Source organism: Cephus cinctus, unplaced genomic scaffold, assembly GCF_000341935.2.
Source record: "Cephus cinctus unplaced genomic scaffold, Ccin1 Ccin1_scaffold0396, whole genome shotgun sequence".
Lineage (NCBI taxonomy): Eukaryota > Metazoa > Arthropoda > Insecta > Hymenoptera > Cephidae > Cephus > Cephus cinctus.
The window spans coordinates 282,940-293,983 of record NW_014333080.1 but is presented as its reverse complement, the minus strand read 5'-3'; the positions used below and the strand labels follow the sequence as shown (position 1 = coordinate 293,983).

Below are 11,044 nucleotides of genomic sequence, written 5' to 3'. Positions count from 1 at the left end.
TGATGCATTTCATTGAAAATAGATTTTATTTTTACGATTAATATGGATATACAGTAATAAACAATAAGGTACTAAATAATTAGACGTATTCCGTTGAAAGAGATAGGTATAGAGAGAAAGATCAATACATATATATTTTACAAATCTTCTTTCCAATATGTGCGTATCTTACATGACGAAAACTTTTTCGATTTTCTTGTATGGAAATACTTCTTTGGTTTTTGGGCAAGTCACGCTGCCGTTGTTTTCTTGAGCCATTTTTTCCAGGGCCTGAAATATGTATTCGGTAAACGAAATTGTACCTTGTCAGTTATTGTAAGATGGTGAGAAAAAAGACATAAGGCTTACACGCTCCCCATAAACGTAGCCATTGGGCATCATCATAGGCTGATTGTGCTCATTCAACGGCTTGCCACTAATAGTACAAACGAGTCTCGATTGCGAACAATGAGCAAAAGGTAGTGAAGCAGCTAATTCATTAAGAGCTTCGTTACAGACGGGACAGCTTGGGTTTCGTCCCTCTCGATTAGCGCTGTAGCACTGCGGAGTCTTTAGAGCTGATAAGCCAGCCTGCAATGCTACAGTAAAAACACTCTGACTAGCCAATTGGAAAAGTCTGTAATTCTCATGACGGAACTGCTCAATCAATCTGTCCCACCTATACGTGATAGAAGAAAGAAGAAGGTTTATAAAATTAAAATATTTAGGAAGTCGAATATGTTTAAAATTTTACCTCTTCTCATCAAGTAAGTGTTTATATGGGCTGAGATAAGTGTTTGCTGGGAATGCTAATTGACCCATGCAGCATTGGATTTCCTGCAGCTGATAGTCGTCATAGTTGGCAAAACATTTTCTGGCATGCTTTACAGCATCGAGTCTACGATCAGCTCTAACTAGTTCAATAAATTCCTGTACTCGCAAATTGAACTCCATAGTGCTACCCAACTTGCGTAGCTTAGAACGATTGTCATGACACCAGCCTAAACATCTTGCAGTCTCATGATTTGCCAGAGATTTTTCTACCTCTCTTGAGACCATGAATACGTCTATGTTTGTCAAGTCACACAATTCACCACTGTCTGCCAGCTTCATGGCTGTTTTATAATATCCTTTACGAAGGAAATATTCAACCAGCATTCGATCCAATCTTTGTCTACGCCATTGATTAACAGCACTTGGTGCAGTATTAGCATGTTCCTTAAGATGATCCAATCGTCTTTTGCAAACCATTCCAGCCTGCAGTTCTTCTGCAATTGATTCTTCTGCTTTGCGTTTAAGAACTTGAAGCCTGGCGACAACACCACCCAACAATCGAGTGATTTCCCCAGTGGCAACATTAGTTCCATCAGTTTTTAGACCTTTCTCTAATTCATTGGTAGCAGCTTGAACATGGGATACTTCTCGATCCAAAGTCTTTTGTGCTGATCGAAATTTCTTATTCAGGAGCTCATATGGCACCTGTACAAAAAATTAGAATCTTCTTTGTTTCTCCTAATAATAGACATACCTATAATTTGATTTGTAACAACATCGCACAAGAATTTTAATACTACGTGTTTTATAAATCCAACAATTACACAATAGCCTAAGACCTTGACAATTGACGTTTACCCCTAATAGGATGAGATAAAATAAAAAGTAATTGCGTTTTAAGGAAAATAAAATTTGCATAAAATATAAGAGCTAGAATCAAATTACAGTAAATTATTTATTTTTCATTCTCATGGACAAAGAGTGCGAGTGTTTCGTCATACACAAAAAGCTATTCCTGTTTACCTTTAAAGTTGGATGCTCCAGACTTTTTACGTCCGACATATTCAACGTCTTGCAACAACTGACAGATATTCAAGAAAATTAAACTAGAACTCCTCAAATTTTCTTCAGAAGATTTCACTGCGCGACAACTACAATCAACTTCTACCCATCTCCCTCCAGCTGACTTCTGAACTTGTAAACAGACGGTGACAGAAAGTAAACGAGTCAGGCAGCAGGGATTTATGTATAATCGCTAAACTGAGACAGAAATGTAAGATGCGATTCCATGAGTAATCTTATAAACTAGTGCCACCTGGTTTCACGTTACTTAAAATTGGACAATAAAATAACGCAACGCGTAGTGCTGCCAACACTTTACACAATACGAAAATGTCTTGACAGGAAATACCCGATAATGAACAACATATAATTAAATTGTAATAATAAGTAAAAATATACATATACCACTATTTCATAAGTGCAAAGAACATTGTAAAATCAAGTCATAAAATAAATGTCATGCAATCTAACGATTTAACAAGATTTTTTAGACTATTGTATTATAATAATTATATTTACTTCTAATAGTCATCAAATCATCAATTGATAAAACAGTAGTCATATCCAAGTAATGATTGTTCATAAAAACCATATAAAATTTAAAGCGTTCTCGAAATATAAACTTAAAAGATCCCGCGAAAAGCTAAAAGATTCGAGAAACAGGTTTTTCGACAAAGGTGGTTGCACATTCAGATTAGCTGACAGAAATGCGATGAGAATCTCTTTGGATTCGGACAGGCTACTCGGATCTTTTCGGTATATCTCGGTAGAATTCGGCTGGTTACGGAAAGAATCGGAGGAGCGCGCGAGTCACTCGGGTGGCCGGGGGCCGCCATTTTCCTCCAGTGAGGGAGAGAGTCGCGAGCGTACTCCTAGGATCGCGGAGCGGTTTTTCGTCGGATCGAGGGATTTTCGCGAGCGCCGGGCGTCGGGCGGGCGCGCTGGACCCCAGGGCCCACTGATAAGTAACGAACTGTCCCACGGGAGACCCACAAGTCACCCGTGGACACGCTAAAAGACGAGCCGATCCAAGTCGAGTCGCGCGCCGTAGCCAAAGAGACACACACGCTTCGAGAACGCCGAGTGAGTGATTGTGATTTAGCAGTGTCCGCCAGTTAAAATACGCGAAGCCTAAGGACCAGTGGAAACCAGGAAGTTAGTTCCCGACAGGTTAGTCCTGATGATTTTATACGAGCCCGGCTTTTTTAGAACGTGGACGCCGAATCCCCCGGTTTATGCCGTGTGCGTCGCTGCCGCGGCCGCCGGTCTCTGCGCGGTGCATGCGTGTACACACGCAACCGGAGTAAATTCCGCGCGCCTCCGTCTATATGTATACTTCCAATGTTCTCTGCGATCAACGTGTGTCCTGTCTGTCGCAGCTCTCACAACTCGCGTACTTGTATCCCTCTACTCTCTGAGAGATCATAAGAGAGAAGTTGCGTGCTGTATAGACTCTGGTTTGATATGGCGGGAGACGACGCCGTCGCTGCCACCACCTCCGTAGCTGCTGCTCCTGCTCCTACTCCTACTGCCGCGTTATCCGAGCTGGCCACGCGCATTTCTTTTATTCGCCGACGTGCCCGGCTCCCACTCTTAGCCTTTTTCTCAATTACCAAGTTTATAACACGCTCTCACGATACTCCTAGAAACATCGCTATTCTGTTTCGCATACCGGGTTTATTAATTGTCACGCTCTCCTGGAGGTAAACATACTCTGCGCTTGCCAATTTTCAATGGCGTACCCAGAATGATTTGCTGACCTTCGATAATATCAGTAGCTTTTAAAATGGAACGAGTAGAAAGACGTTTGAGAGGATTCCAAGATGTTACTATACGTTACGCGATTCACGGTAATCCTTTAACTTTTACATAACTGCAACCTCACATCTTGTGCCAATATCCTTGATCTTGATTCTATTTCCTTGAATACTTTAATATGTTTTAAGAAGCAATGAATGATTTCTATTCTTTCGCCATAAATCATTTTAAAGACAGAGTCTCGCGTCGTTCATCAAAGCTCTATCCTCTTGAAATACGAATAAAAGAAAATTGAAACGAGAGGAAGTATGGAGAATGCCTCCCTGCTACACGTCACCAGTCCCATAGCTAGTAAAATGGAGATCATAATTAACGATGCCTTAGAGTAAAAAGTAACCAATGAACGAGTTACCGCACGAGTGCAAAATATGTAGATAGCAAGTGTTAGATGGCAGCACACTAGCCAGCCCACCTCAACCTCGAGTTAATATAAACTTGGGCAGAAGCTTAATTGGCAGTTCCATCGTGCTCTCGAAACTTTTCAGAGTAAATGCCATGTTTTCGGTGACGAGTCATATCAACGAAGATCTAACATCGTGATTTCATTGACGTAGACTTAAATACAGAGGACGATACCTTGGATTTAGTCTAACTCGCGTGACTGTAATGAATACGGTTGTAAATCATTTATTGCTTCAAGTGTACGCGGTATATAGACGACGGCCATTTGGACAGACGCTTCTAGAATACCATTCATTCGGATCTCTTCCTCATTCGGTCGGACGTCTAACGCCTTAACGTAGAGTTGTTCCTCTTTTACGCGGCTCTGTATTACCGCAACATATTCCATTCGACAGTTATAGATCCTTAATACAAGTTGTTAAGAAGCACTCCCGCGTCTCTCGTATTTCGCTATATACAATATTACACACAGGCACATGCTTTATACTCCATTCAGTCGCCCCTCACCTTCACACGCTGGCATCGTTTTTTTTTTTATTTTCGCATCGCCATAAGAGTATACCAAGTCGTAAAAGTCCGAGTGCGTTTTAGGAACACATGAATTCTTCGCCGAAAACTTACATATATATAAGACTTATGGAAGGAGTCACGTTATACCAATTCCTCAAAGCCGGCCTACATTATTGAAGCTACATATATCCATTGCCAACCGTGTGTATCGGTTTTTACCCTAGGGGCGTTCTGACTTGCGGCTTGTCTTATCCGCACGACCGAAATGTATATACATATATATCGCCGCTGCCTGGCCATGGAGAAATCGAATAAAATCGGCACTCCGTGGCACGATCACTTCGTGGCTCGTGCGCCGTAGCCTTACTTTCCTTGCTTTTTCTCGTCATGGTAAACGATGCGTTCATTGCTCTCCGTGCCGTGACAAAGGACGCTCGCGAAAAACCTGCCACTCGTTCGTACCGACCGTGATGGGTCTTACGCGAAGTTTCGAAAATTTCATTACGTTCACTCGCAACCATATACAATATCTGTCCCTTAAGATCGCTCTCTCGATATTGAGAATTTTCTTTGACGCAGAGATGCTGGGTACGCGTGGTGGGGGTAACTGCGTCTGTTTGGCTCAGCGCACGTTTCCTCGCGTTGGTATTTAAACGAGCTCTCGTTGTGGCCTTACGTAATTTGCTGAACACAGAGAGTCGGCTGCTTATTCAGCGATGTGCTGACCCGTATTCATACGGCGGCGACACTTCCATTCCTCTTTTACTATGGAAACCGATATTGTATTTACGTATGTAGTCTGTTTAGCGAGCTTTAAATATACTTTGAACGGTTTCCTATATGCGCATCCAGTAAAAGGTTAATGCCTCGCCCCTGGTTCCCCTTTCCCAGCCACCATCGGAGATACAATCGACTGATGGATAACCTTTGGAATTGAGCGTGTCTCGATATTTTGTAAACAGATTTTCAAAATTATTCAATTCCCCACGACTGCGAGTCTTCCGTGCATACTCATCTAGCTCTATAGTTAGCGACAGGTGCTCTCGGCGGTTATTGTGAATCATGCGCGAAGCGTAACAATGTTTTGCAATCGGATTGGATACACGTTAAACCGATATCCCGTTTCAGGATCCGCCATGACACTTTTATCGGTCGATCCGGATATATATTATGTCATGCGTACAGTAAATGTAAGTGATCGCCAAGAATGATACATGAATTCCGATGCTCCGTTTTATAATTGTTCCTCCTTTCTCGTGTCAATGTCAATTTGAAGAAGCGATTCGGCCACGTATCAAGGACTCCGTAGTGGCCGAAGCGCGATAATCGGTACGCAAGGAAAATGAAAAGGCAGCCAAGTGCAACGTGTTACAGGTTAGAGAACGAAGGAGCTTGGAGCTGCGCCAGTATTTTTGTTTCGCGAGAGAACACGAAAAGTAGTAACCCCTCTCTATTTCCCACGTCATCCCATACACGTGAGCTACCTCGAGCATACAGATATCTTCGACTCCTGTGCAAATCCATAGCGCTATCCCAAGTTTTCATGGACGCTCCACAACTTTTGGCAACGGTCCGGGACCGCGACTTGGACAAGTCACTACTTGAAATAGTTCTCTTAAAAGAACAGGAGGCACTAATGAGATCGGGCAATTGACTGTCCTATGCGTGTATATATATGTATATGTGTTTCACTTCCGCCTGACGTGGAAGTCTACATAATACCAGCAACCATACTTAAAAGATCGCTCCTAAAAGAGACAGGTTTGCTGTTGTGAAAAAAAAAGAGTTGCTTTATCGATCCTCTGCCATGTTGCTTTTCGTTTTTCGGTCAATCTTTCGTCCGACCCACAGAAAGAGATTTGCAAATACCAAAGTGATTGGGTCGCTCGAGCGTCCCTCGCTCGCAATGGGAACCGGTTGACTTTGTTGAAACGCCCTGTATAAATTTTAGTGTAACGGCCTATGTGCCACGGGTAGAGAGAGAGACTTCGAAGTTGTAACAGGTGCCCCCACCCTTTTGTGTTGCCGTTCCCCTACTCGATGCGAGCTCTCCTCGTCTTCTTGTATATCTTATAACATACGCTATCCCTTCCTTTGGCGCTACTTAGCTTCTTTTATGTAAGGCTAGCGAACTGACCTGACTCAAGGAGCTGCCGTTGCAACGCTACCATTTTTTTTTTATTACGTCACGAATCAGAAATTTACTGCTCCCTTTTAATCTCTGGTAATCTTGTTGGTCCTACTCTCTCTCTCTCTCTCTCTCTCTCTCTCTCTCTCTCTCTCTCTCCCCCCCTCGTTTCTGTTTTTTTATTATTCTATCTTACAAGTATATACCATACGGAGTTAGAGAGGTCGGTCAAACTCGACCCCAACTTGTCGTTTAAACGAGCACTCCTCCACCCTGTGCTCAAGAGCCAGAGAAAGTGAGTAGTGAGTTTAACGACGTCAAAGGGGACTTTGAGATTCATCCTTGTATACGTTCCGACTCCATTCCGAATATCGACCAAATTACCCTCTCCTTGGACAAGCGCTCGTAAAAGAATCCCCGGCGTTTAAAATCTATCGATAAGCGCTTCTCGGGATATATTATCGTCACGAGAACTCCATAGAAAGAAAGGAAGAGAGAGAGAGAGAGAGAGAGAGAGAGAGAGAGAGAGAGAGAGAGAGAGAGAGAGAGAGAGTAATATGAAGAGCGAGAGATAGGGGGGAGGATGCCACCGTATAAGTTTCTTGAAACGAGGACCAAAGTCAGAGGGTGACTTCGTTAAGGGAGACATCATCGTCAGCCCACGGTACGCCAAGCGAGCCTGATTTACCAAGCTGGAATGTGTACGATATAGTATATCTGTATATATACGAATCTATAGCACGTAAGTACGTAGCTGAAATAACGGGTGAGAAAATTGCACGAGTACATAATCGTAACGGCAATCATCGTCGAGACTCGGTAGCGAGCGGTTATATCAGAGAGAATTTTTTCCTGACATCTACATCATAAGTAGGTTGGGTAACAAAAGAGGACCGGTGAAACTTTTCCATAACGCGAGGAGTTTCCTTCTCCTCATGCACGCCTGAACATCGTTCTCATAGTCGTCCGAAGGTTAAGTACGAGCCACGTATAATGGGGGTAGCGCATCGCCATTGTAAACAGACACGAGCAGTAAGCAGCTCCAGGGTTTAGTTCGGGGTACAGAAGCAGGGGCGGATTGTCGAGGGAGTTTAGGCGAGAGGCGGTGGGAAGCTGTCGAGGGTGGGAAGTTGCCGAGACATCGATCGGGCCGGCCATTGCTTGCCACACTCCACTACTAGGAGTCAAGATGCCATCCTACCGAGGAACTAAACTCCATGAAACTACTACTCCACCTCCCTCTCCTCGTTCTCCTGCCGCTACGCACCGCGGGTTAACCTGTGTCTGCATGCGCCCCTGTAACGGCGGTCTATGCTCACTTCTCTTTGTATTAGAACACACGCTTGATATACGCTTGATATACTGCAAGCGTATATGCAGATATACACCATCTAGTTGCCAGGATATATGTATACATATATATCACTCACGTTTATGTACGCTCAAGTTGCTTCGTATATGCTACTCCGTGATGCCGTCGTGTCGACGGACTACTAACGTGCTTTCTGAACCCTGCCGAAACCTGGCGTATCTCAAAGGAACTTTGACGCATGTAAAACTTCTCTCTGCAATGACCAGGAAAGAAAATATAAAGAGATATCATGGGTAAGCGCGTATACTTGGCTTCTGCCGGTATGACAGACTTCGCTTTAACCACCTGGGCCATCTTTTCTCTACCTGTCTACACTCGCTGTCCCTTCGTGGCTGTGGGGTATCCGTGATTTTCTCCCTCTCTCTCTGCTGTTGTACCGCATCTCTCTCTATCTCACGATCGGGTTTTCCGGTGTAACAGTATATATGGCTCGAACCAATCGTTACTTCGTGAAATAGTCGTATTCGAGTGTGGCGTGCTGTTTTGTTAGTTTCATGACATGGGAGCGGTGTCCAAGGCCGCGCTCGTTACGTTTGGTAGATTTAGAAGCTTCACTGTTCACTAATCTCTTTCTAGAAAAGAAGACACGGCCTGTTAATGCGATTGATAGTACAGCCGCGTTAGGCATAGGTATAACTGGGTAATTTGTAATAATGACCAGTACCTTTCTGAGATTGAATACCCCGAAGTGTATGAGACACGCACATGCAGTATTGGCCGTTATTCAAGGACGCTTCTTTGAACTTCCAAACAAATTCGAGAGTCCACGTATGCAATATGGCACCGGTAAATTTCACCAGTGGCTATTAACGAATCGTCGGCCTCTGCAGGGATCTCAACTGCCCCAGGGGCCTTTGCGAACGTCTTTATTTTTTTAATATTTTTATTTTAAATTCCCTCGGTACATTTCTCGTAATTACTGCGACCGGTTTCTTTTGGGGACTCGCGGCGAGTAAACGGTACTTGGGGCGTCCCTGAGTTTCGTGAAACTTTGTCTCCAGCCATCCGTTCGATTCGTTAAATTATCATCGAGTTTCCGGTAGTATCTTCATTTAATTCTTCGACTAATTCAAATTGCTTTCTTTTTCGGCGACACGTCACGCCTTGAATTAATTACTCGATGCTGGCGATCGCCATACGGATATTACGTATGCTGGTTCAGTTGAATTGATAAACGGTTACTCGTGTACGAATGTCGGTTGTGAAATGTCCTTATGAATTATTAATTATTCGTATAATCAAAATACTCGCGTCTTGTATATAAGCAATTCCCAAAGCGTATACTAGCCGTTCGAGAAAGATGTAGGACCGAGGCCTGCAGAAAGCGCGCGCGAGCTCCCTTGTACAAGTGTGTAAGTAAAGAGTGTGAGGGGGGGGCAAGAGAGAAGCAAAGTTTCGCTTTAGGAGCGGAGAACTTAACTGAGTTAACTTTGCTGCCGAATCAAACTTTCCGCCAACTTTAAGTAGTCGCTTCCCTGCCCCATCGCCGTGCTCGGCTGGTCTGTTGTCCGTTGGAGCGACGGAGAGAGACTGAGCGTCGGAGGCTACGAAGCCCCGCACCCTTATACAGATTCACCTAAGGTGGAGAGGCAGTGTCTAGAGGCAAAGGGACTTAACTTCAATTTCTACCGTGCTCATTGCTTTGGATTTTAATGGTACCTGGTATGTTTCCACTAACGATGGAATGACGTGCTCGAAACGAAGAGTTTGAAAATTGCGAAAATTTCGAGAGCTTATTTGGACCCTCGACCTTCTTCATCCGGCGTAGGTTACTTGGATCATTTTTCTTTTCCTCGCTGTTCTCACGTAATTATCGATTTTGAGGAGAGTCTCTGTTTTTATTCGTTTTCTTCTGTCATTCTTAATGTGATTTCTTATATCAACTCCGTGGTCTTGCCTTACATGAAGGAAAGTCGTGAAAAGACGCTCGTCGGTTTCGACGGGCCCGACGGGCTTGTTCCTCGATCGGCCGATCGGTAAACTCGCGGATAACTGTTCTCTGGATAATGGCTGAACTTAGAATTGCTAATGAGCGGTGTGTCGGTTGACTAACGAGAGTGAGAGACCGAAAGAGTCCTGAGTGTAAGCCAGAAATAAAAGGCCGCAGCTCGTGGAACCTGGGTCGTCCCCCCTTCGTAAAGTTACAAAGAGTGGAGTTACCGCCTTACCACTCTTGTCCAGTCCCAAGTGTTTCAGCAAGACGGTTCTCAACTTCGTACGGACGAAGTACACTTCACAAACTTCTCCCTACTGCCCGCGTTGCCTCGTACATGCACGCTCGCTTGTATATTATATGTTGTGGGAAACTTTGAAAAGCTTAGCTGCCATCACGCTTTCGGATAAAATCATAATGCCGCTACTGACCAGTTTGTATATTATCAGTTGCGGCTGCCCTTAATGACTCATTTGTACTCGGTTGTCAGGCAATGGGGATTTCATTATTTTCTCGAGGCATTTGCGCAATCGTAAAAGACTTATTAACTAACCACGTTTTCATTCGCTCGTGCACCGCGCATTAGTGGATGCCGGGACACTTCATTGCGCGGATATTATTTATAGATCGACTATAAACGCAAAACGTTACATAGACATTCCTCAGGATGGGAGCTCAGTTTTGGAAGGACTCCCACGACGTCTGGGATTCCCCGTTTCCCTTGGGGATGCTTCATAAACCACTGGCCATTTCCTATCGACTCGTCGCAAAGGAGATTTACTTTTTTCTACATTGTTTCTCTGCCAAAATTCATATCAAGAGACGTTACTTTTATCCTTGCAAGATTTTGCATCTCTTTTACTGGGGTTTTTTTTCCTATCAATTCTCTTCCCTTCAGTATCATTTGAATTTCACATGTCACCCGTAAAAACCGGACCACCTCTGCGCCAAGTTCTGAAACAAAGTTTACTTTATCATAGCTCGATTCTAGAGGGTTTGAGGTGGACGCCGACGGGGAAGGTGAGCGAGCCAAACCCCCGCAGCCGCCCCCCCCCCCCCCCACCCC

The 11,044-nt window shown here is 44.1% G+C and overlaps 2 protein-coding genes and 1 long non-coding RNA gene across 8 annotated transcripts in view; 1 reads left to right on the top strand and 2 right to left on the bottom strand.

Annotated features, from left to right (window-relative positions):
* Window positions 1-7: 7 nt before the first annotated feature.
* Window positions 8-2,199, bottom strand: LOC107267281 (macrophage erythroblast attacher). The gene is made up of 4 exons (XM_015738773.2): window positions 1,777-2,199; window positions 734-1,458; window positions 349-658; window positions 8-270 (listed from the first exon to the last, which is right to left on the bottom strand). Exons 1-4 carry the CDS (start codon window positions 1,813-1,815, stop codon window positions 169-171), a joined length of 1,176 nt encoding a protein of 391 aa, XP_015594259.1. The 5' UTR covers window positions 1,816-2,199; the 3' UTR covers window positions 8-168.
* Window positions 2,200-2,409: 210 nt separating this feature from the next.
* Window positions 2,410-11,044, top strand: part of LOC107267279 (C-terminal-binding protein) — a 32,019-nt gene continuing 23,384 nt past the window's right edge. For 3 of the 6 annotated variants that reach the window (XM_025084514.1, XM_015738768.2, XM_015738767.2), the window contains exon 1: window positions 2,415-2,985. The gene's annotated coding sequence lies outside the window, so the exon portion shown is untranslated. Of the gene's footprint in view, window positions 2,986-11,044 lie in introns of all 6 variants that reach the window. The other 3 variants (XM_025084513.1, XM_015738766.2, XM_015738764.2) reach the window with 3 other exon arrangements.
* LOC112494282 lies at window positions 7,232-10,836 on the bottom strand. The gene is made up of 3 exons (XR_003059548.1): window positions 8,710-10,836; window positions 8,351-8,617; window positions 7,232-8,238 (listed from the first exon to the last, which is right to left on the bottom strand). It is a non-coding gene; the product is annotated as an uncharacterized LOC112494282 (long non-coding RNA).